At 41.4% G+C, this 25,811-nt stretch overlaps 2 protein-coding genes across 5 annotated transcripts; both read right to left on the bottom strand.

Annotated features, from left to right (window-relative positions):
- Positions 1-330: 330 nt before the first annotated feature.
- On the bottom strand, positions 331-18,458 carry si:dkey-240h12.4 (death-associated protein kinase 2). Of its 4 annotated transcripts, XM_060042916.1 has the most exons (14): positions 18,180-18,446; positions 12,653-12,732; positions 8,199-8,250; positions 6,611-6,750; positions 5,985-6,206; positions 4,971-5,109; positions 4,639-4,768; positions 3,879-3,927; positions 3,547-3,573; positions 3,111-3,263; positions 2,252-2,297; positions 1,993-2,082; positions 1,540-1,617; positions 331-1,147 (listed from the first exon to the last, which is right to left on the bottom strand). In XM_060042916.1, the coding sequence occupies exons 4-14, from the start codon at positions 6,667-6,669 to the stop codon at positions 1,067-1,069; spliced, it is 1,074 nt and encodes a 357-aa protein (XP_059898899.1). In that variant the 5' UTR covers positions 6,670-6,750; positions 8,199-8,250; positions 12,653-12,732; positions 18,180-18,446; the 3' UTR covers positions 331-1,066. The 4 variants fall into 4 exon arrangements, with proteins under 4 accessions (XP_059898899.1, XP_059898897.1, XP_059898900.1 ...); XM_060042914.1 differs by lacking the exon at positions 8,199-8,250 and having other exon boundaries at positions 18,180-18,458; XM_060042917.1 differs by lacking the exon at positions 12,653-12,732.
- Positions 18,459-18,835: 377 nt separating this feature from the next.
- ssr2 (signal sequence receptor, beta) lies at positions 18,836-23,863 on the bottom strand. The gene is made up of 6 exons (XM_060042913.1): positions 23,749-23,863; positions 23,058-23,215; positions 21,465-21,563; positions 20,952-21,060; positions 19,514-19,591; positions 18,836-19,413 (listed from the first exon to the last, which is right to left on the bottom strand). The coding sequence occupies exons 2-6, from the start codon at positions 23,213-23,215 to the stop codon at positions 19,303-19,305; spliced, it is 555 nt and encodes a 184-aa protein (XP_059898896.1). The 5' UTR covers positions 23,749-23,863; the 3' UTR covers positions 18,836-19,302.
- Between the last annotated feature and the right edge of the window lie 1,948 nt (positions 23,864-25,811).

Raw genomic sequence — 25,811 nt, 5'->3', positions numbered from 1 at the left:
TTGGTTTCTTGCAACTAATTAAATCCGTTTGTTTTTTTTGTATTACTATGGTTATTGGGATTGTGACTTATGTTTATTAAATTATTAATGCATTTGTCTGAAATTAATAATTTATTTATTTTGCCTTAGCATAGGTGATTTTGTTTGACTCACCTGTGCGACACCAATAGACTCAGGACCATTGGTAGATGTGTAGAAAAGGACACTAAATATGAATTGTTGTTGGGCATTTGGTTTTGCCGAACGATATGCCAACAGGTCAGGGACGGACAGTATACTGAAGTTTGTGTTCTGAAAGCTAGAAGTTAAAACCGGAGTTGAGTGCATGGTGTGAATATATTTTTTATTGTTTTTTTGGTTACCATTTTCTTATTTTTTATTACAAACTGAGATAAAACAAATATAATTCCTCATCTGGAGCTCAACTTTATCCTGCTTATTCGACCAAATGGCAAGGTGATGTCACAGTAAATCATGCATTTTCTATAATTTTATATAAAAATGTAGCAAGGTAAACGTTATCTGAACATTGATGCAGATCAGTTCACATCCCATTCAAGTAAAATAATGTTGCTTGCACCTTGTAAACATTTGTTGTTCTTTAGTCACTAAACCTTCTGATGAGCCCACCCCAGACCCAGCTAACTGTTTCACTATCTTCAGTTGTGCTCTGCTGATGGGAGCTTTTGTAAACTCTGGGTGGATATCGTCCCCTGGCCACACTCCAAGTCTACTACATTTGAGTAACGATGTTACCAAAAAAATTCCAAACCCTAGCCTTTATTTGCAGCATACCCACTCAACGTCCATTCCTATAAACCCACAATTGCATTATGCCAACCATCATCAAGGTTTGTCTGTGTTAATACAATTAATGGCATAATCCAAGAAATAAAAAAAGTCCATAAAAATCCAAGTTCCAGCAGTTGCCAGAACTCAATATTTGACTCATTGTTGAATTTAGCATCTTTCAAAGCATTGTGAGCACATGGAAGAAATGCTGTATTCTCTCACTGCAGTGTAACCATCGCTATACACGCGCAACACCAAGTGGTTCTCATCAGCATTATGAACTGCTACTGAGCCTGCGACGCATGAGAGAGGCTGGCTTGCTCTCTGTGTCTTCAGAGTCACTCTCACAGTCCCTCTGTGGAAAAGGCGATAAGGCATTCTCAGTATGGCGCGTTCAACAAAACATTACCACATAAGACACCTACTATCCAGTTTGATACACAAGCATGGACCCGGAAGGTACAGAAATACTTTTTGATGTTGCAAACATTACGACAAAAAACTTGAGTAAAAAAATGTCTCCAGTTCTTCCAACGTCTTGTGATCCTATTGTGCGTAGACAATAACATGTATAAAATTCAACGGTATAATAGAGTATCAGACAACGACATATGGTCTCGCACAATTTCTGGTATTCATGGTCATACAAATCTATTAGTATTAACTTCATAATTCCTCGATAAAAAATCCATTAAGGGATCATTAATCATCTGATCTGATCAATTACAAGTAGCATAAAATGCTCACCAGTTCTGCATTTGCCGCTGAACTTAGAAGTTGCAAGCGCATAAAACGGTTGCACATCCACACCATGTTGAACGACATCTAGAGAAATAGTGAGAGTGATATAAAGAGACAAAATCAAAGAGTTTATTGAGAGTAGAAGAGGGTTGTACTTTGTCTCCCACCATGTTGTACCAACTGGCGCCTGGGGAAGCGAAAAAGATATTAAACAGCATTGAAGCCAGATATGACATTTATCAGGAAGCAAACAAATGTTTGAATGCAATCATTTCACAAATCACTATGAGGAGTTCTTGCTTGTAATGAGAAACACTGGCCATTATAGTATCAATGTTTAAAGGTCAGGTCAATATTTCAACATATTTTAATAGTTAAGAAATTAATTATGATTGCACTGGCGAGAATAGTTCTTGAAAAACAATATCTGAAAGTCTATCTACACTTGATACCACTCACTTTCCATTTCCTCTTGGCGTTGAACTTCTTGAAGTTCTTCATGTTTATCGAAGAGCGATTTCTATTAGCCATCTGCTTTCGTGTCATAGGCTGGAAAAGAGAGTTATGTTTGTGGTTCATGTCGGCTTACATGTAGATGACATTGTTATGACATTAAAGATCAAGCAGTCAATACCAAAACCCTGTATGCACTCAATACAATTTGTTTGTTTGTAGTAATTCATTTAACCCCATAGGAATAAATGAGGTCAATTTTTACCTTAATCCACTGATGAATTAGACATTCTTCAGCTGTCATTCTTTCACTGCAATGAACCATCAGAAAAAGACAAAAAAAAGTAAAACAATGTGTCATAGTTACAACAATAGATAGGGTTAGGCTTAGGTATGATAGATAGCACATGAACTATGATGATGTTTCATAATGATGAATGAATGTGCTTTTATAATGATTATTGTACTATTTATTTTATTTAACAAGTGAAAAGATACATTGATTCTACTACAGTTTTATCACATTAAATGAGCTAAGGTGCTGGAAATAAATCCTGATGTTTTACTGATAACCAGGTATCTTCAAAAGTGTTTTCAGTAGTTACCGCTAACACCCAAATGTGTCCGGCGGAGACATGAACAATGGAATTAATGACAAAATGCCCAGACCTATCAACAGTAACCCCTATTAATGGGGTTGTTGAATCCGGAGTGCTGTTCTGCCACTGGAAGTCTGCTGGGTAGTTCCCTTGTTCCACCTAGCTAAGTGCCAGGTTGTCCCTGAGCAATACACCTTACCCTTATGCGTTCTCTGACTGGGGTATGAATCGGTGTATGAATGTGTGACTTTGAGGCACTAATTGTCAAGTTCTACGAATGGCCAAAGGTTAGGGAAAATACAACATCAATGTGGGACATGGTTGCAAGGAACTCAAGTAGCACCAAAAAATACCAGGACCAGAGTTTGAGTCCCATGGTGGTGACCTCTGTAGTTTGCCAGCATCAGTGCAACTCAGCCCACAATCCGTTACATCTGAAGTGAGTTTAACATTGACAGCAGACTCATAAAAGTTTGTTTCAAGCTTCACGTTGTGTCCACTCTACATTTAGTAAATGTGACTTACATTGGATCCATTACCAAAAGTTTCCTGATGAAATCTTTGGCCGATTCACTCGTCATGCTGAAAACGTGCTCGGGAAACTCAAACTTCATGGCGATGATGTTCTTCAGAGTCTCCTCATCTGTGTTATCTTGAAATGGTGACAGACCACTTAATCTAGTGAGCAAGAAGAAGAGAAACCAAGAATGAATGAACGTGTGAAACTGCCTAGAAGAATTTTGAATAGTTTATTCAGTCACTACATTTCGGTTGAGTTTGAGTTGAACAGAAATATCCGCTGCTCGACACCAAAATTTTTCCCAATTACTCAACAAAATCTGCTAGTTGAACAATACCAATTTAAGAGCAACACCACGTATCATGACCTATCTGACTCACCGTTATGTATGGCTTCAATGGTACTAGAATGAATGTGTTAGTGCGCGAAGTAACAACTTACAGTATGTAAGTAATCACGCCAATGCTCCTACAAGAAAAGAGACAAATGTTCATGAGCAATTTCGCCTTCACTGTGAAATAAAGAAAGAACATATAGCTCTATTGGCAACAAAACTGCTGAAAAATAATAGTACTAAGAATATATGTTTGGGCACACCCACACTTTTTTTTGTGAGCTTGATAAAATGATATCAGAAATGATTACAAATGTACTGAGAATGACAAATAACATTGTTAGGCAGTGGAAGGACTGCTGCTGAAATAGAAAGGGTTAGGGAAGTGATATCATGCACTTAACTGCCGAAGCATTACATGGTAGGATAATTATTTTACCACATGTCCGTCGCTGTGCTCAGAGGACTGTAGTTTATCACCTCGGGCGCTGTGAAGAGAATACAACAGGGGCTTTAGAAAGAGACAATTTCTTGACTTATTTCCAAACGAGTCAGTTATTCAACCTGATAAACATAAATCTTCTTACTATGTTTAAGCTGCACTACCTGACATTTCTACATTCTAGAGTTTTTTTCTGGAGGTCAAGTTGTGCCCTAAAGCAGGTAACCCAAAATCAGTTTTGTTTCGTTTTAAACACGGTCTTATATGATCAACAACATAGTAATCCATGCCACTTTATCAGTTACTCAAATAGAGAAAGAACTAGAAGAGTAAACTCCTAAGTTTGCCAAACTTGCCAAACTCTTTCACACACAGCAAGGTGTGTGTGTGGATGTGTGGAATACTTTCTGGTCGTAACCATCTCTTCTGCCCTCTCTCTACAAGAATACAATCTTGACTAGGCTTGAATGCCTGTGCCAGCCTTCCTCAAGTTCAAGTAAAGCCAAGACCCTAAACAACTTATTTTAGATGGAAAGTTAAGTATTTGGCTACAAAGCAGTGATATTGATTGATCCTGATCCTAAAAACTCAACGCCCAATGTTTTGAAAGCATAGTCCACATTTGGAATCAAACTGACTTGAGATTGAAATTGAAAATGATTGATTTAATTGTTAATTGTTCACTAGTTATTTGCAGTTTTTAGTGAACATGTAAAGTCAATCATACCAGTCCCACCAAAACAGTATTGACACTTACGAATGTATTGTGGGGTTCCACACATACTCTTGTACTCCTCTCCTTGCTTGAACTGGTGGGCCAATCCAAAATCAATGAGCTTGATAGTTGGGTTTGCAGCATCTTTGTCTGACAGCATAATGTTCTCCGGCTGTGTGGACAGAACAATACATCTTCAGGGGGAAAAATCGAATAGATATTAGGAAATCCCTTCTCTGAGTCAATAATAACTAACCTCTCAGAATAGAGACACCTGGATGTGAATATACCAACGTCAACAAATTAAACGTGAATCACCACGATGTTCGGAGCTCATTGTGTGCAAAACCAGCTGGACATTTCCATTGGCTCACCTTGAGGTCAAAGTGAGCGATGTGTTTGCTGTGCATGAAGCCCACCCCCTCCAGGATCTGCTTCAGGAAGGCAATGGCCTCGCTCTCCGTCACGTTGTCCTTGGCGGCGATGAAGTCGAAAAGCTCCCCGCCACTGATGCTGAAGAGATGGAATAGAAGAAATTGATCCATCATTGAAAACGTGTTGTCCTTGTGTCACTGAAGGCACAACAGAAGAGATGGAATAATATACATGTTAGGTTTCAATCATATATGACAGAATACAGGAATCTTACAGGAAAGGAAAGAATGTGCTGAGTGGCAAAATCAACGATAGACAAAAACTTTTGGTTTTAAACCACCAAAGACAATTGTTGTGATGGAGTTCTTCACTTTGCTCTGAAAGCATGTGTATTATTTCATGATACACTGCAAAGCGTCCTAACAAAAAGCATCATTAAGAAGATTAGAAGCATAATACTTAACAAGTAATAGCATTAAACATGACATTGAAAAACTACAGTAGCAGACTACAGAAAAAAAAGTTAAATGCAATTGTTAATATTAGTTTATTAGAATATACCTTTTTCTTTCAGCCACCCACATACATATGTCAAATACAGTTCATACAGTGTAGTGCAATAAGTAATCAGTGTAATCTGTAATCAGTGTGCTCTCTCTCCAGCACCCTCAGAGTGGAGCTGCTGCTTGAAGGACACAACAGATTATCCAAAACAAACGCGCGTTTTTCATTACAGATCTAATATTTTCAAAGGCTTTAATGCATGACCGCAGTGACAGATGTGTAGACACAGCAACAGAAGACGTGGTGACGTTACCTTTTTGTCTGACCATGTCCTTTTTTTCCAATCAAATAACAGTGTGTGAGAATGTAGCCGCTTGTGATGCATCAATCTTATGGTTACGTATCGAATGAAAGAGTGGATAAGCAAAATTGTAATAATAACGTCGAAAAAGGATGAAAATAACAGCGCTCGTCAAATATCCCCACTTCGTACAATCCCACAGACTCACAGCTCCACGATGAGCACCATCTCGGCGCGGCACTCGAACACGTCCTTGAGGGCCATGATGCTGGGGTGCGTCAGGGCCTGCAGCAGCTCCACCTCGCGCGCCACCGCGCTCCGCTCCACGCCCAGCCGGCTGCCCGCGCTCTTGCGGGTCTTGATGAACTTCCCGGCCCACTGGGCTCCTGTGGACCGCTCGGTCACCTGTCGCACCTGCCCAAAGTGTCCGCTGTGTGGGGCGCGGGCAGAGTGGATCAGCACGGTTACTGTACGCACATCACATGTGTCCATGGATACAAGACTGTTTGTCCATGACTGTCAGATTGTAGCGTTGTTGGGGAACATGAGAGAAGATCAATATTTGTGATGTGTGACACAATGATTAAGTAGTTAATGCAGAAGTTATAAGGGAAAAAACTATCTGTATAATAGTGATGCTGATATTGATGTGTTGCAAGGGCATATTTTTGTTCAACGAGACAAAATAAGCATTTTTTACCCCTTCTTTATATTTGATAATATTATAGAAGGCTTTGTTGGTCATCCATGAGCCATAATTCCCAATTAGGAAACGTTGTTCTAAAGAATGTTGTTGGAGGAACATATTTTCATGCACGCCAACATTCAGGTTACCTGCCAAGAACAACGCCGATATCATAAAGGTCTGCAACATTCTCATGTTTGAACGCCATGCTGACGCCGCTTGTTCCGACTCCCGTTGATCTTTGGTAGACTTTAAAGATCTCCAAACTTAGCACCCATCAATCTTGAACCTAGAAAAACCGAAGGCATTTTTATAAGTCAAGAGATGCACCCAAAATACCTATCTTCAAGGGAAATATGTCAGTGCGTACACAATAAAACAACAACAACATGAAACAAGTTATGCAACAACAACTTCAATAATATGAATGTAGAGTTAGCACAGAGAGCGTAGCAATAGAAGGAAAAACCGTAACCATCTTTATGAAACAAAAAGATTAACAGAAATTTGCACGGCAGGTTTTTTTAATCTGACTGACTTTAGATTTTTGAACAATGCATATTTTGAAATCAATTGCTCAAAAAGCACAATCAGACTGTTATATTCAAAACCCAAAATTAAATATCTAGATGCTCATACGAGTCTAGATGATTTGTCCAAGACTACTCATTTGACCTATTACTACTCATTTGACCTATCGTGATAGTCTAGCAACAAATTGAAGACCTGACATTGTTCATGTTTGAATCGCATGGCTTGTGTTTATTCTGGTTTCATAATTTTAAATGGACATGAATTTGAAAGGTTGGTTCCTTTTCTCAAACTTTCTTCTATCCTATCCAGATTTAATAACTCCTGCTGCCGTTTATAACGTTTGGATTTTGACAGTTGATGAGGTAGGAAGTGTCAGATCCTCTGAGAGCAGATTGCCACAACCATCATTTTAGTTCCGTTTTAAGCATGGTCTCTGAGGAGTCAGGGGTGAAGACATCTAATCAACATTGCTACTTATTATTATTTATACCTTGTCTTTTCCTTAAATGACAAACCAGAGCTGCTTTCTCATCACCATTTAAATAAAGCCTTTATAAACGGCAATAAGATGACATTTTATAATTACATGTAGGATAGCAGCTATGAACCTTTCAAACTGGCCAACAGAATCAAGATGCAGATGGTATATCACGAGGGCCAACTGGAGAGATGATGGAGACACTAACTCCAAGCAGAGAGCTCTAGAAACCATTCATCCTCATCTCCCCATCTGGCAACAGTCCTCCTTTTCTGTAGAAACTGTCAATACCACTCTCAGGAAGCATCCTGATTCCTGTCACACAGTGTCTGGAGGCCTATCCACTGCTCGCTTGGTTGAGCCTTCAAGGCAATCCCTTGCCATTCTCAAGAACAATGACAGAGCAGATCCTGTACTGATCCATAAGTATCAACAATAACTGATTTGTAACATATACCCTGCTTTGGGAATCATCTAAACCATCCAACCTATGGAACTACAATTCCTGAGAACTTTCTGTGAGACAGTCACAGCACAAAGACATCCTGGTTATCACGGACCGCTTTACAAACCAAATTTGTCATGCAAATGAGGGATCAAAATGCCAGCCCAATGGCCAAATCTCAAAGTTGTACCGCATCAATATCGATCAAGGCTGTGATTTCAAATCCCACACTATCAAGGAGCTACGTGCTTTAGCTTGCAAAGGTAAAGTGAGTCCATACCTTCAAAACATCTTAGGTGTTTCAATGGATCCCTCTAGGCTTTCTTCGCGCCCTACCAAAGTGAAAGTGGAAAGAGCATGTAAACCCACTATCTCATGCATAGTATACCAATGCAATCACTAATGAAGTCACAGGTTTCCTGCCATAATAGCTCATGTCCAACATCAACGTCAACATCCTACTCAGGTTGCACTCTGTCCTCTCACTCACAGTGTATTAAGAACCTCAAGGGTCCATGCTAGGGATGCAACGATTATAGATTCTGATGGTACGATAACAGTTTGAGAAATAACCACGTTTTATGGGTTTGACCAGTATTATGCATTCATTTATTTCACAACACTACGGATGGATTAAATCACATGAGCATTCTTTAATTATAGGTTTAATTGTGTTCAAGACAACATTTCTATTTCTTCATATATATTTTTAATTTGATTGATCATATGTTACATCTGGCATGAGAAAATCCTTCCCATTTTAGTTGTTTGATGTTTGTTTAGCTCAACCATTGTTCAGCTGATGTAGCATAGACCCCCTCAAACATTAATGCCGCTCTCATGAAAGCATGTCATTGTTTTTCCTGTTGTAAATAGGCATGTCCTGCAGAGAACCACAATAAAGAAACATACAACCCTAGCAATGATCTTTTAAATCCACGTCTCCTTACTCATCAAAATAATTGGATTTGATCACACATATTTCTGATACACATACCCCTCGCCACCCGTGGCACACTAACAATGTAAGAACCGTGAATACCTAATCCATTTCTTCACTATCCGGAGAACATTTAGATTATGGCTGGTTGAAAACAACTGGTTACCTTCGTATTTGCCAACCCAATTTGGCCCTGAAAGTCCAACATATTGGCCATATGGTCAAAACATCCCGCTTTGATCGAGTTCTGCATCACAGCCTGAAACACCCACTCCTCGCTCCAATGCTTTAACTTGTAGAGATTTTTTATTTATTTTGTTGACATCCACATTAAAAACCTCTACATCACAGATAGTGAACATAAACAATAAGGCCATGCGCTGGATAGGATCGATCCAACATCATCACCGCCCAGTTGAGGAAGGCGTTCCACAACCAAAGTTCGATTTCAGAGCCTGATTGGACTCTGGGGCTGGGTAAGGCTCCACACCTGTTGCACACCGAGTAATCAGTGGGCCCTCTCCACAAACACTCAGGAAGAGTTTTCCGAGATGGCAACATAGAACATCTGGCCAATCAAATCAATCAAGACCGGATTCACCATCACATCATCAGCAAACCGGATTCAACATCCCCACACTCAGCGCAGGTGAATTCTATTGGGCTCTTCCAGACAAAGGACACAGGGTGGTGATGTTGGATACGGTTTATTGTGAAGCTTTGTTGATCATGCTACATGGCCTGGTCATTGTGGCCAAAGAAATACTTGCCAAAGTGAAAACCATAAAAAAATATCACCAACACTGGAAGAAAGGCCACGTCCCATGATCTCCCTCCTCCTGTCGTCCTGCTGCCGCCAAACCCCTCCCTTCGCTCCCCCGGCCCATGGGCCACCCCAATGGGCCTCTTCAAGCCTGTGTCATCTCAGAAGACCAAATATCCATCAATTTGAAATTTTGAGAATAGAGCTTGTGGAAACACGGTGAGAAAAAAAGAGTAAAATATCTTTAGAATTATTATGATGAATGATTTGCTATTTGTCTTCAGTTACAATGGACCCTTACAAAGGACTTCTGTGGCTTCCTAATTTCAGTAATGGCTGCCATCTGGTCGGGGAGGGTGCAGGGTGTGCTATTGAGCAAGGCGGGGCCATACAAGCTCTTTAGGGAGGGAGAGAGTGAGGTGGGTGTGCATTTTAAAGTGTTTCCGTTTGGCCAAAGTAACACAATCATTTGTGCGTGCGGGTCTTAAATGCCTCTAGCATCTACTTGGAGATTGGCAAGCTCAGCAGGGCATCAGAACACCTTTTTATCTGTTGGACTTCCTAATGACAGCGGTGTGGAATGTATCATTCAGGGGATTGAGTAAATGAAGTATTTTCAAAGTGCTGCATATTGAATCCCAGTGAAGATCATCTTTGTCTAAACTGACTTCTCTTTGTGTTTGATCCTATGGATTATGATGTTCTCATCTGAAAAAACCTCACAGAACGCTTGTTGAGAGATATTGTAGCAAATCATAACACAATTGAATACATGTTTTTCCTTAGCATAATAATAATCACAGAATGTTATTTATTTTCAAGAAACAAGGGCAATATAGAGGGAACCTTTTTTGGTGCGACACCAGATAAGATTTAAAAAAATGCAGGGATGTTACTCAAATATTCTATAGCAATGAGGATAATGCAACAACAGCTAATTATCACCTAAACTTCTTTCTCCATTTTAGAGAGCTCTCAGGAACAGAGTCAGCCATATATCCAGACAGACCTGTGGCACCATTCTGCCAGCAAGACTCTACATCCTGTGGGCCACTTGTTTGCAAGGTATATGTGCAATGGATCCCTTGACTCTGACTTTGTGTGACAGCTACGGCCCTGTACGGATTGGACTATATTCTGTAGTTTGCAGAGCTATTTCTAACTGGGGGAGGACTGAATGTCAGCACAAATGTGGATAAATACTAAAAATAAAAAATAAAAATAAAAATAAAACATTGCGCATGGAGATTGCTTGGCAACTAGCAAGAATATCAGGTTCGCTTTTTCGTATTGCAAAGATTATTATTACCTTATAAGGCATGTTGTTAAGGGACTCAACTGACACAGTTGAGTGTCTATTGTTCTCTTTTGTTTTATTGTTTTATTGTCCTAGAAAACATATGCAGAGCATCTGGAAATGCATGCCAAAGCCCTGGAAAACAGGAAATGGACCATGAAGACTGTGTGTGTGCGAGTGTGCGAGTATGTAATTGTTAATATTAATATTTAATTATATACTGATTACATTATATATATATCTATGGCACCACCTGTAGTTTGTGGTTCCCCTGGATTTTTGCTGGGAGGCCACCCCAGGAGCTGGACCATGGATGCCCTTCCGGCTCCAGTGCTCTATCCTACCTCACGGACCTCAGGTCGCCCCTCCTACTGCAGCTCTGCAGATGACACACAACTAACTGTCTTTCACCCGGTCTTAAACCCAGGTAGAAGCACATATCTCTGCGTGTGTCTGGCGGACATCTATGGACATCTAACGCTCCATATGGACCACACTGAGCTGCTCAAGGAAAGGTATCTCCCTTCCACAAGCGCTTAATCCGTATTGATACCTCGGGAGGACCAGCTGTCCTTTGCTGCCAACCTCACAGCGACCCCCCCCCCCGTTCCGGAAGTCACAAGCTGTTCAAACATCAGGAGGATGTTGCTCGCCCAGAAGGCAGCTCAGGGGTACGGCCCAGGCCCTGCTCCTCTCATCACCTTGACTGCTGCTGCAACTCCCTTCTGGCTGGTTTGAGCTGCACGCCTGCCCCCCCCCAAACGGCCTCGCTACTCCCTCAATGCGCGAGAACCCCAGCGGACGCTCCACTGGATCTCCGTAGCACGCCGCCCGGGATCCACAATGACGGGACGAGCTCGCCGCTGACCGCCGGACGGCTCAATGCCTACCCTGCCCCATCTCCCACGCAGGCCGAAGACTCATCGGGGTTAGACGGCATCTTAGTGAATGAAAATAAATCTCATCTCTCTCTCGCCATCTCCATCTCTTGTTTTCTTGCGTTTTTATGTCGTAGCACTTAAAAGCAGTTTGCTTTGCCAATTTCTTGGAAGTTGCGCTTCCACTTTTCTCGTGGTGCATCCTCAATGTTAGCCAGACTTACTGTCACCTTGTACAAAAAGCTTCTGCTGAATAAATGTAATGTTTAATAATTTTCTGTTGCTGTTTTAAAGGATATTGCTAGTGGGGTGAATGAAATCAGACTGTTACTGTAATTTTGGAAATGTTCCTGTTCAGAGGTTAAATGTAGGCTATCTAGCTTTTCCTAAAGCATTAGATTGAGCGTTCCAGGATGTAATGCAGAACTTGTTCCAACGGTTAGAAACCATGACGTTTACATAGCACTGTTAATAGTGAAACCGGTTAATAATGAAACCCATTAATCGCTGCATCCTAAATGCACGCTACAGGAGAATGCTGCTCTGCTTCCTCCTTTTTTTGCAATGAAAAATAAATTCCTACTCATTGAATGACAAGGTCATCATTTTATCCCTTAACATTAGAGGCCTTGCCTTGAACTTCATAAATTTACCACAAGCAACTCTTTCTTCCTTTCCGTAATTGACTAATTTTCTTATATATTTGTTAATATGTTATAATAATAATTCTCATATCTTAGCTTTTATTTTAACAGGGAGGAAAAGTGTGGTTATTAACCAACCAGATCAATACAATATCATACTGTCTATCGCCTTACTTGCCAACCTAATGGAGATGCAGATGACTTGGTTTTACCTTGAGTTCACACTTTTTCTGCTATAAGTGTTGATGAAGTAGACTCTACGGTTTCTTGAATTCCAGCAAACATCCAACCTCTGCAAGAGAGAATAATACGTAAATCAACAAGCAAGATGTCTACAAATTATTGCAATTTAATGGGAGATACTACAGCTGTACCATAAAATCGACTCAAATGCTCTGTCAAACAACTTTTTTGCACTATAATAACCGATAAAAAGGAGAACAATTCATAATTTGGAGTCCAGAAGGGGAATTTGCTTGGTTAGCATTTGCTTCTGTTAGCCGCTTCCATTGACTTCAGAGTGACTGCTAGTAGCCTAGCTCCCGTTCATGTAAGGGTGATACAGTTTTCATTACTTGCATCACAGGCAAAATTATATTATCCGCTGCTTCTTGCTGGGTAGTCCTTGCGGATGGTAACCTATAGATATACATAGGGATGCAATATCTTTGTTTGTAGAGAAACTACAATCTTGTGTAGTTACTGGCACTCATTTTTGAAAAAGCAAGTATTCGGAATACATTGGAAATCAAATGAACAGTGTATTCCCCTCACACGAACACGAGCTAGGCTACTCTCCCTGCTAGTCAATGGAAGAGGCTAATGGAAAGAAATCATCTCGTCTGAACCTGGGTAAGACAGACAAATGGCAATTTACAGATATGTCGCAGTACACCTTTAACAAACATTAATTAAAAGGAAAATCGTACAGATTGCCAATTTAAGTCCCTGTATCCTGCTTCTTCTTTTTTTCTAAAATGCAAATAAGTGATTGTTCGACAGAAATTGTAATCTAATTTGTCTGAGGCTTGGTATTTGGGCCCTGTTTGCATTGCTATGGGTGTTAGACACATAGACTGTTTAAAATAGAAAGACTTTCCATAAGTGTGAATTTATGGCGTATACAAGTAAGAACAGATAGTGCAAGTGCACTTACACACATAACAGAGATAGTGCAAGATAATGCTAAAGATACAGACTGTTGGTTTGCAGACACTTCTTATCACCGGCGGCGGCGAGGCACTACCATTTAGTAGCTTCCTTAAAAGTTTTTATCTTAGTGTTCTATGAATGCCAGGTCATTGTAGTAGCATCTTTGTGAACATTTGGTTCGGTTCCGCTTATACTGCATGAGTAAACTCCACAGTAGCTTAGAAATGGTAATACTCCATGATTAAACATTGTTGCACACGTTTTTGTCAAACAGCCATATGTATCCTCACCGCTCAAAGATTTGCTCCCGATATCAGAACCATATCTACCATATTTGATTCGATCAGGTAGCACATGAAAAATAAGTTGTCCAGATTTGGACTACTCATCAATTTCAAAGCTATCATTTGGAATTAAATAAAAAAGGTGTTGACTGAGAAGACACATTGTTTCTCTGATATAAAGAGTGTTTCATTTCGACATCGACAGTAACCCCAAAATGATTGTCATTGTGATGTCAAGGTTCACAAAATAAGTAAAAAAAACTGTCATATTATGGTCGGATAAAGCTTGGATTCTTGGATTTAGCAATGCCTTGGAAGAGGTCCATGTTTTACGCCAATTGGGAAAAAAATAACACATACAGTATGTATATACTGTATATAGCTCAATCAATAGTGGATATCTTTCACTGCCTTTAAACGTGGCAGGCGACCACTGCTGCAAAATTTTGTTTTCATCAACTGATCCTTTTGTAAATTGGTTAAATTGGTAAAACAAATAAAACAAATAAAAAAATTGCTAAACAACACATCAGTGGCATTTGGATCCACTCATCATTCCGAGATCGACTTGGTTACGGCAGAGCTTCATGCATCCTAAAGGTTTCCGAACACGCACAGATTCCAAAGGATGAGAGTAGGCCTTCTTCCCACTTCCAACTGGGATGAAAGCTGTGGGGCAAGGCAAGGGCCATATGATGCCAATACCAACCACCTCCAGACCACTGAGGGCTTGGTATTAGCATCATATGGCCCGCCGCCCTTCCCTTGCCTCACAGCCCAACATGTCCCCCTGAGAGCCACAGGCCTGGGCTCCGCCCCACTGTAAGTTGAGGACAGCTCTTCCCTGACCTCCCGCCCCTCCCTGCCAATCCCCGTCTCTGTCCCCCACTTTCAGTGGATCTATGTGTATTCACCCTCATTCTTTTATTAATCTTCCTTCCTGCCTGACACCTGTATCTATCCTATTGATGTGTATTTAACTTCATCGTATTAACTCTGACATTTTTTAGCAATAGCTAGCGATGGACGTCCCAGTAGAAGTAGAAGTCCCATCCTCAATGTGCAAAAATGCGTTTGACTGCGCTGAAACCTCAATCAATGGTGTAGCTCTGTTGAAGGCTAAAGTAGACCATTAAAATGCAGTGTTTCCCCCAGTACTGTGTTGTTAAGGCGGCCGCCTTAACAAGAATAGGGACTCACCTTGACGACCAATGTATATAAAAAAAATAATACATACATGTATACTTTTTTTCTTTTTTTATAAATATTTTTTAATTATGATGCATTAACAAAGTTGAAAACTCTCATAGGGAAAGAAAACATACTTCCATCAGGCGTAAAAAATAAAGATCTATAATGCATCAGTAATACTGTTACAACAATGGTCGTGCCATAAGGCTTTTTGAATGGAATTGAAACAGAGACCCCCCCCCCCCCCCGCCCCCCCGCTCCTTGACCACCTTGACTAAGACATTTTCTGGGGGAAACACTGAAATGGTAGCGTGAAGTAACAGAAACCATGTCCACATCTTCGTAGTCGGCCACTACTGACATAACCACTCCTTTCTTATTAGACTGACTGAACTAAAGGCGAGCGCATATCCACGGGGTTCCTACAGCGAGTGTTCAGCCAGGGCAGCGTCTGACCCCATGTGGACCCTAAGCCACATCCTTTTAATCACTGCCTATCTATAATGTATTTCCATTTTATTTTTGTTTTGGGACTGTGTGTGTCAGTACTACGTCAGTGTCGAGCCGTGGCCGGCGCTGCTGATTCAAATTGAATCTGACCAGTAAACATTTGGCAGTGAAAGGTGTGGAGATTTCACACAAAAAATATCTATGCATAAATTCAGCTCTTCCCTGTCTACGCACATCCAGCATTTGATTTTTGCCTCCCTAACCTTTACAGATGAGAGAAAACGTCAATGTTTTTAAAACTAGAGGGTTTATACTATGCCCTGATGCTTATGGAGATGCTCATATTTTAATAAGGTATGCAATATAACCAAGGGCAGGGACTTTTGATGACTTTTTTAGCAAACATAATGTCAACCAGGACCTCTGAAAATACATAATCTGAAGAGCCACTAACTAGCAACTGAGATCCTCATCCTCACCTAATGAAGGAAAGCATGAATGGCTTTGTATTGCAAGAATTCAACGAAGCCCCTTCGTGAACATCTTAAGAGGAACTGCATGGTGCTGTTCGGTTTGAGCTACACACAGGTTGGTTGTCATGGCTATCACCTTTAAAAAATGGTTTGCGGTTTGCTGTAGCTTTGCGTGACTGAAACTGAAACTGCACACACACCACACATCATTTTTGTTGATCAAGTCACATTCATTTTAATTCATTTCGCTTTACCGGCAATATACTTATGAAACCCCCTCATCCTAAACCCCAAAGTGAAAGTTTAAAACAAACCTCAAAATCACAACAAGTAAGATGGAGCCCCTCGTAGCTAGAAATAGTTAAAATATATGTGTAAAGCAAACTACCTTAGCTCAGCTGGCTGGGGGGCGTGAGAGAGGGCTTTAGGGAGCGGGAATGGCAAAATTATTGAAAACAAAAGGAAAAAAAAGATATGGGCTGGCCAGCACAATGTATTAGTTATAGAATGTGATTTTATATTTAAATCCCTACCGATAAGCATTGACTCCCGATATGTCCAGGTTATTTTAAGCTACGAGTTGAAATGTTACACATTGTGACACATTCGTTGTTGTGTGCCAGCACCAGAAATAAATATATATATTATCCACTTTCCTTTAGTTATGGGGTCCTAAATCAAAAGGTAAAGTACATTCTAAAATAGGTAAAATGTTCTTAAATATATCACACACGTTTGAAGTGTGTGTGGGTGCATGCAGAACTATAATCCTTTTCCTGAAAACAATCCTTCCGATGAGCTAGAAAGGAGAGAAAAAAGAGGGGAGGACGAAAGAAGAAAGGCCGGGAAAGCAAAGAGCCAAAGTAGAGGATGAAAAGTTGTGAGCATGGCTGACTGTGAAACCATTAAGCCCTTTAAGTCAATGGCTCTGTTGTGAGCTACGTTGGGCGTTTTGTGTACTGATCCACCTTTCAGTGGGTGTGTCCTGTAGCCCAAAATCAACTAATTTAAACTGTCCATACATGACCTTATCCATGGCACATGGAGATGGGTCTCTCATGTACCCTGTATGTATTCCTCTGGAGTTAATGTATGATCTGTGATCTTACCAAGAGTCCCTCGATGTGGCCCCACTCCTGCTACTATGCTGTGGTGTATATAAACACAAACAATAACTATTGGAGCTAACACCCCGAAGCTGTTTTGCATGACTGCCTTGCATATTTAGGAGCAAGGCCAGCCATTGTCAGGACTCAGGAGGTGACTCCTCCTTGCTAGAAAAATGACACAGAAGGCCAATCTATACAATGAATATATTATAGGAACTCTCAATATAGCTTGTTTTCATCTTGTGTATACACGACCGTTTAAAACACATCACTTGTGATGTACCAACAAGTGACGACACTGACAGTACGTCGATCCTCTTTAGCACGTATACCGACAAAGACTTTAGAGAGCACATACAAAATGTGGCAATATATGTCAATAAATGCAAAGATCTATTAAAAATATTTGAGATGCAATGGAGAGAATGGATTCTCGTGCACAATGATAGTAAACTCAGGTAAAGGATATCTAAAATGCCATGGGCGCCTGTGTTATGCGCCCCCCAGCGGCGCACAGCGTCATTACACTATCTTAAGATGAGTAACAGTGGCGTAAGGAAGAGATACTGTACAAATACATGTTTAGAATGTAGTACAAAAATTGTGTTCATGTGGATTTTGGTGGCAGGGCCCTGCCCGGATAACATACAGGTTAAACTAAGGGCATCAAGGCAGATCGGGGGAATATCAAAAATATCCTGAATTGCCAGACTGTTTTGAAAGAGATCAGCTGCGACGTGACATAACGGAGTGCTGATGAAAAAGGGCTAATCTCAACGTGTTTTCAGTCTTAAACCTTGTTGTGCCAGAGTGGGTAATGTGAACACAACTAAAGTAGGTAGACATGGTAAAGAAGTGTAGGTGTGAGCGGTACAGGAAGTCCCCAGACTCGTCTGGACTTGCAAAGCGTCGCCGCCGTTGAAACATTTCCCAAGATTAGGGAGGCGCACGATCCAGATCTTAGATCTTACGCTATCTGAAGAACCGCAAAATCACCATGCCATGCGATTAGGCGAACGCACCAGTCTGCCCTGAAGTGACCCCAGCTGAGAACCGTCCACGGGGAGATATCCTACTCACCAACAACACGACTCGCCGGAATGCATGACTGCAGGTGATGCGGTCCTCACTGGATAGTGTCAGATCCTCTTCCACTCACTAAGTCGTCACGCTTCAGTACACGCACCTCGGATCTGGTCCTGGTCGATTCGTCGTTGCTTAAAATATACACATGTTAAGTCTGAGTTGGAATGCGGATAGAATTTGGTCCGAGAAAACAGCCTTCCAGTTTATACCATGCAGCAATCGCTTCTCTAAAGGAACCTCCCCTTCATAGGCAGCATCTAACTTCTCCAGTGACGTAGACTGGTTCTCCACGAACAAACCTGTTTGTGAACCCATGACTCAACGCCTACCACGGAATTATCACGATGGTGTAACTAATGGAATGCGGTTTTCGATTGATTCATAGTTAATGTGGACACAACGCCACCAAAGTAGGTTTCAGAATGCCATTCACAAGTCTGCATGAAAATAAACTAAGGACTACTACTTAGCCATTATATTACGGTTCGATGCATTTATTTTATGCCATATCAAATGTAAGCCCACTTGACCGAATCCCCCTTTGACCTTGTTATTAGTTCCATTTCAATCTAGAAACATAAATGGTTCTCTGTACACATCACCAACTCACTGCCAATCGTTTGGTTCAAGAAACATACAAGTCAAATACCTTTTCTTCCAAAAAAACAACTTTAATTCTCTTTTGAGGTTTAATTTCACACAGAAAATCCTGTACAAGAAATAACCAGAGTTCAAAAAGTATACTAATGTCAATGTAGCGTTGAAATGTGAATTGCAAAGGTGAAGGCCAGCCCAATATCCTGATAGCTTCTGGTTCCCGGCTTCTGGATGTTGATGGGTTTCCGGGGAGGTCACCACAATAACAGTTAGGAAAAGTGAACCATTTTCCTACTTGTGAAGATGTAAAACGTGCTTGTTCCGTGTGCTTTTGTAAGCTCATACACAACTTCCCTATCATAAAGTCAAAACCCTGATGCCCTCTGAAAGTTGAATCACTTTTTTGTTTTAACCCCAATATGGGTAAATTAGAAATGAAAAAAAAAAAATATTGAAGCCTTAAGATCTGTCTCCCCAATCCCAACCCCCTCCACCCCCCATCCCGACCCCTGCAGCGCGCTCAGTTCTTCTTGGACTTGGGGGAGTCGTACTTCCTCTTGCTGGAGTACCAGAGGAGCAGAGGGATGCCGATGGAGGGAAGGGTCATCACGCCGAACGCAGCCCAGTCCACCTGGAGAGCAAACACCGGAATCAGACCCCGAGCTGTGTGATAACAGGTGGGTCACGGAGCCGCGACACCGACGACCACGCGTTTACAGTGCACCACTTACATAGTGAGGGGAGAAGCGCCGGTCGAACTCCCTCTGAGCCAGGATGCCTCCCTGCCCCGGGGCGCTGGTGTAGCCCACCTGAGGGGGGGGGGGGGGGGGACCAGGAGACACGGGGTTAGAGACCAACCCCCAAACATGAGGCACAGCAGGGGCTCTGCTCAAACACTCTATTCACATCGCCCATTAAGTTTGCATGTTAGTGTGTCCGTCACTGAGCAAGGCCAGGTTATTGAGAGACAAAATAGACAACACGTCACAATAAGGCGTTTCAAATGCCCACAGATTCTGGACATCAGTTTTGGAGAGGTGGACGTAACGTTGTTAATGTATGCATGATTTTAATATTGTATTTTTAGACTGTACTCAAATCAGTGAAAAATATAGACTTAACCCTTAGTTTTAAAAACGAGAAGCTTTTTCTTCATAGGAAATCCCCAAATTCCAGTTTGCCTTTCTGCGTCGGCATGTTGTAACGTGATTTTGTGCGCCTGTATAAAATGCACGTGAATACCGCAGTGACTGCGACAGCTCATTGCAAGCGCTATATCCAAAATGAAAAAGGAATCGCAGAAGCATTGTTCTGGCTACAGCCAAAGACCATGCTGACCAATGATCAGCTTTTGATGATCTTTCCTATCGGTATACCAGATGTTTCCCCCGACAGAAATAGAAAACAAGTGAATCTTGTTTTCTTTGCAGCCACGCATGGCAAAAAGCCAATTCTACTACCCACAAACTTCTCCAGCCTTCCAAAACGACAAAGCAAACACAGAAAACGTGGCTGTAAAATCAAACAGTCTCATTAATGTGCCGCTGATATTTTCTAATTGAAGCTCACCAGAACTTGGCAGTAGGGCTGTGCCGGCTTTGTAATTATTGTCTGACTGGTGGTGATCCACAGTCACAATCCCCTAACCGTCACCACTGCCATCGACCAAAAGACCTCCTCTCCTCAAAAGGAGCTCTGTTTACCTCACCGCTCCCGAACCAGAGGCAGAGGAGAGGCGTGCTTGTGTTGCATATTTGGCCTTTTGGTTATTCAGAGCTTGGGAAAAGCCTACTCACTGCATTAACTACATAGAGAATTTCAAATATCGAATAAGAAAACGTTCTATAAATGTGAGCAGTGAACATATTGAACTGGAATGTCCCCATTTGTTTCTGTCGGAGCAGCTACAGCAGGGAGGTTACTAAAGTTCACCTGAACATGCACCAAAACAAGCATGAGGAACCTCATTGGCTGAGAGACAATCCTATTCAAGGTTCAGATACAATCCCAGGAACGCTGTTTGAACACATTATTGACCGACCAGGGGGTTTCCCCAGACCCGGTGCGAAACCCTGATGAGTAGAGGTTAGATGGTCTCCATCTAAATAGTCCCACAAAGAGGTAAATCCCGTCCCACAGAATAACTCATCTCAAATACATTGAGCTTACCACAACTTGTCCTCCCTCCTGGGCCAGGTAGCTCACGGTTGCAGATGTGAAGTTGAAATAGCCAGCCTTCAAGGGGCGCAGCACCACCGTGTGAGAGACATTGCTAGCTCTGGGGATCCCAAGAGTTAAGGTCGCAACACTGTCAATGTGTAAAATGTGCCACATAACAAAATACTGCATTTTTAATCACACACCCTTAATGGAATAATCATTAATTACCATATAAAATGTAATGGAACTTTGACTTTTAGGCCCAGAAGTATAACTTTCAAGCATTACGGATAACCTGACAAGTGTCAATATAAAACCGTAATTAATTACACCTCTGGATTCTATTTTTTTGATCAGGTTACCGCTACAAAGCAGCAGTGGCAAACACTATAAACATGAATGATATTCCACTAAAACAAGAGTCCTATAAATCCAGGCACAAGCCAACGCTGGCTAGCCGCCACGGTCTAATAAATCCTGTTAATATTGTAGGGATGTCCGTTTGAGTCATTTTAAGGATACGGAGCAATCCGGTCCCATTTGACATTCAGCATCCCAGAGACGATCCCGAAGTCCTCAGGGGGGAAAGAGTCGTCGGAGAGCTCCACCTCCAGGGCAGCACTGGAGATACACAATCACAGGACAGGTGAGACATGTAGCCGGAGGACGGAGTTAGAACACAGCCGACGTCTGATTGGTTCAAACCAAGTCAAATGACACACATATTGGATCGCTAGACATGGGAGTGAGTGATGTAAAGTGAGTGTATGTTTAAAGGTTCTCCCAAGGCGTTCGCCTTGGGAGAACCTTTAAACATACACTCACTTTACACCCGCAGAGAAGGGCGGCGTGGTTGGACTATTGGATAGAATAATTATTCTGGGCAGAAGGTTCTGGGTCGGCTCCCCAAATGTCCCATGGCTGCACGTCAATGACCTGTATATGTATTCATAAATCACCAAGATTAAAGTAGGGCTGCAACCATCCGGCTGTTATAAGCCCTTAGTCATCACCGATTTCTTCTAATGGTGACATTTTTATTAATGTGGAATTTCGAGTATCATTGCGTGCCGATTATATAAGGGTTCGTAATTTCATCGATCTATGTACATTTTGTTAATTTGTTGAGCCAAAGTGAATTGTGTTGTTCCTTTAAAATAAAAGACCATGTAAACACACCGAGCACTAAGGAGTTTAGTTTGGACTAATAAATAGTGGCGCCACAGTTTTCTGACCGTGTCAGTAAATTAAGTCGTAAAAGCACGCTGAATAAATACATTTCTGTTTACTCAAGGAAAGAGGTCAAACAGATATCATTGACTGTATAGATAAGCCACCCCCACCACCGATTGAATCCAATAAATAATCAAATGTAACAGTGTAATAGCCTATGATAAAAAATCGGCACAAAAGGAGGAAAGGACCCGTAGGCCTTTCTCGGTCCTCTACCAGGAGGAAGTATTTGTGGTCAACAAATAATGAGTTGGACCGTCCCACGTTCATTATCGTATGTGTTAATGGTTGAACTGAACTTAATGGTTGAACTAATTTACAGTTCGTGTCTGGGCTGTTTATGACAACGGTGCGATCGGCAATATACATGTGTACATGGGAGATGCTGAAATTTGTACTTCTTGCCTCCTGTGATGTGGCGTAGGCATATAAACCAGACATACGCAATGCTCATAGGGTATCACTTTAAAGTCTGCAGGTCTTGCGTTAGGATTTTAGGTAAAAGGCTTTCAGTTAGACGACTCCAGCCCATGCAACTGTTAATCAACATATTAGCATCTTGGGTTCATTCATCAACGTAGCATATTGGTTGCATTCATTGTTTACTGGGATTATAAACAGCAGAAAACACTTTTATAAAGTCTTGATTTCAAGAAAGCCTTTGCTTCACTGTGTTGACATTAAAATACTTTGGCTGCAATCGTCTGGTTACATTTCAAATTGATCAGCCGATCAAGTGTATTGGGAGTATATTGGCCAATGATCATTGGCAACTCATGAATGACTGAATGTTATATTGGTTACAAGTCAAGATTAATATATATATTTTGTTTATTGCTAAACTAAGGAGCTGGACAACGGCCCATTTGCCAACGCTGTTACCTTGTGCCAACGTTGAAGATGTTGTACTGCAAAGTCAGGTCTCTGCCCTCCACAGCGTAGCGGTTCAGCAGCGACTTGGACGCCAGGAGCCGGGCTCCCTCCTCCCCGGTCCCGAGGCCGAGCACGGCCAGCAGGGCAAAGATGCACAGTGTCTTCATCTGTAGTAGGACATATGGATGACACGTTTTGTAAAAGAAGGGATTCAATCGAATCGCATTATAATCGACAAAAAATAAGTATCTAAATTCTAGTTTCACTTTGTCTTACTCAAACCACACTTAACATTAACCATCATGTGGAAGGTTTTTCAATCTGAGGAGACCCGTGAACTCAGAGGAGTACGTGTACATACCGGTACGTACCAAGTGACTAAAGTCAACCAGTTGGTCTGAAGTTTTACTTTTAATAAAATGCAGCGTGACTTCCAAAGTGAATACATCTTAAAGAAAAGCACGACTATTATGAGGATTGTTTTTGTTTCTGATCCATGTCACACTCAAGCTTGGTCACTACGCTTACGTGTACAAGACTGGCCTACACTGACTGCTCTCATTCTAATCCAAAATAGATAATACACAACAACCTTCCACGCATATTCCTGCTCGTTGTTTCGACCCAATGCCGAACATTGCTAACATTTCAACCACAGACTAATACATTATATTCAACCCCACTCTTTAGATATACATACCTTTCACGAAGGCTCTTCCTTTCAGTCAAATCTGAGAAGAACTAAACCGACGCATGCGTACAACGCTACATCCCCTGTCTAGGCTGACGTGGAAAACGCAGAACGTCTCCAAGGCCGAAACAGCGCCCCCAGTGCCCTGGAGACGGGGCCCTTATAATATGTCCATGGGCCCTTACGCCACAATGACAATTAATTAGTCTTTGTCATTGCCACAATGTGAAGACCCTTGACTCACAGACATCCACCGGCAGACTTTTTGATAATATCGATATAATAGATATTATAGTTAGTGGTTAAGATAAATGTACACAATTCAGTAAAGGAGCGGATTTTACAACATTAAGGCATTTTCATTGTATCGTTATTCAATGGACTTAACTTTGTAAAGGCATGAATGTTTAGTTTGATGTTTTTACATCTGCTATATGTTCCCGTAGGTTTTTTCATTCAGATGGTTGACTAATTTTCTACAACAACAAATAGGCGATAGCCTACCGTGCATGAACAAATACCATAGAGTCAGTAATATCCAAGCATATGGCAATGAAGGGCCTTCCATTTTTGTTCAGAGGGATATCTCTATTATATTATAATTTATTATTATTTAAGGGGATTTAGGATATAGTAGGCCAATTTGGCTTAGAAGGATACATATCCACAATGCGATTAGTGGATTGCAATGCTTCTCCATATTGGTCAAGGAAACCTGGAGAAAACAATGAATAGATAAGGAGTACTAGCCTCGGTACTTAGTTGTGTGTTGTTTTGAGTGGACTATCTACAGTTCACCATTCTGTTTGCCACAGCTGTCGTTGGCTAGGGATCAAGATATTGGTTGTTCAAGGCCAAACAGCGCCGCTGGTGGTTTGGAGATGTGGTCATTACGCTGATATTGTTTACTACCGCTCAACCTTTCTCAAACTTGCAAGAGAAAGGAATAAATAAATGCATAAATGAATGAACTCAAATTAGTTACATATTTATCTTAATTTGTAAAAGTTTGTATAGGCCGGGTTTTTTCTGTAGTCTTCTAATTTACATATAAATGGATATATTTATCCAATTGTTTATGTTTAAAAAATTTCTGAAGTTTGGTAGGGAGAGGATCCATGCACACTGGTCTTGGGATTCGATGCCTGTGTTAGTTTTGACAGTTCATCAAGAAGATTATAGTGAACTGCAGGAAGGTTGTTTCAGAGGGTTCACGTGCTGCCTCTGCTGCAGGATGTTCAAGATGTAGGCCTACAGTAGAGAGGAAGCACACATTTCGTTCAAATTAATTTCATTTTGTTCTCAGAGAATTCCATGAAGTTGCTGGCTGAGGGGGAGGACGGAGCCCACATTCTGATGTTATTCATCCTCAGACTTTTTACAGCATCGAAGAGAAACGTTCAAGTTATTTTTTTGGTTTAAATGAATGACACTGCAGAAGTAGGTGTTTCAGCTGAGGATTGAAGCATTGATAGACTTGTCTTCACTGCAAGTGTCTTCAGTGAACCATGGCGCGGGTCTTCCCTGCTTCGCTTTTCAAGTATCAGAGGAGCAGCAGAGTCAACGGCACATGCAGATGAGGCCGTGTTGAGGTCACCAGTGAGACTGTCCGTGGAGAGAAAGACAAAGAGGAGCGAGAGACAGGGCTAACTCACCTGCCATGGCTGTGGTAGTGGCAGGGGGGATATGATGGCCGCTGTGGTTGTCGTCGGGGGGAGCGGGATACCACGACCTGAAAAGTGAGCAGAAGGCGGTCCGATAAAGCTAAGACATGAGGTCAGACCTTCAAACTGCATGGCTCAAGACTAAATCCAACATGTTGCCACCATTGTGAGGTGCTGGGCGAGCTATTTGAAGCCAAACGTATCTGTAATTAGACAAGTTATTCACCCAAATGTTGAAATCCCCAACAACTCAACAGAATAGGTTTCACATTGGCCCAGGGTATCTTTCTTATTTTCAACGATTAGATCCTGGACCAAGTGAGCTTTAGTATACAGGGATCTGATATTTATGAATCCTATTTTGAGCTTTTCCGATTTTTCAATATCAGAGGGAGGTCGGTCACCACT

This window comes from Gadus macrocephalus, chromosome 22 (assembly GCF_031168955.1).
Source record: "Gadus macrocephalus chromosome 22, ASM3116895v1".
Lineage (NCBI taxonomy): Eukaryota > Metazoa > Chordata > Actinopteri > Gadiformes > Gadidae > Gadus > Gadus macrocephalus.
The sequence above is the reverse complement of the archived record's forward strand: the minus strand, read 5'-3'. Positions and strand labels throughout refer to the sequence as shown.

What these genes read in the sequence shown, in the direction of transcription:
- si:dkey-240h12.4 (XM_060042914.1), bottom strand. Translation starts at nt 6,669, where the DNA reads ATGGCGTTCAAACATGAGAATGTTGCAGACCTTTATGATATCGGCGTT. An exon ending in ATCGGCGTTGTTCTTGGCAG is followed by an intron (nt 6,207 to 6,610) that starts GTAACCTGAATG and finishes CGCCCCACACAG; the next exon opens with CGGACACTTTGGGCAGGTGC. An exon ending in TCGCTCACTTTGACCTCAAG is followed by an intron (nt 4,769 to 4,970) that starts GTGAGCCAATGG and finishes CTGTCCACACAG; the next exon opens with CCGGAGAACATTATGCTGTC.
- ssr2 (XM_060042913.1), bottom strand. Translation starts at nt 23,215, where the DNA reads ATGAAGACACTGTGCATCTTTGCCCTGCTGGCCGTGCTCGGCCTCGGG. An exon ending in ATCTTCAACGTTGGCACAAG is followed by an intron (nt 21,564 to 23,057) that starts GTAACAGCGTTG and finishes GTGTATCTCCAG; the next exon opens with TGCTGCCCTGGAGGTGGAGC. An exon ending in GGCGCTTCTCCCCTCACTAT is followed by an intron (nt 19,414 to 19,513) that starts GTAAGTGGTGCA and finishes TTTGCTCTCCAG; the next exon opens with GTGGACTGGGCTGCGTTCGG.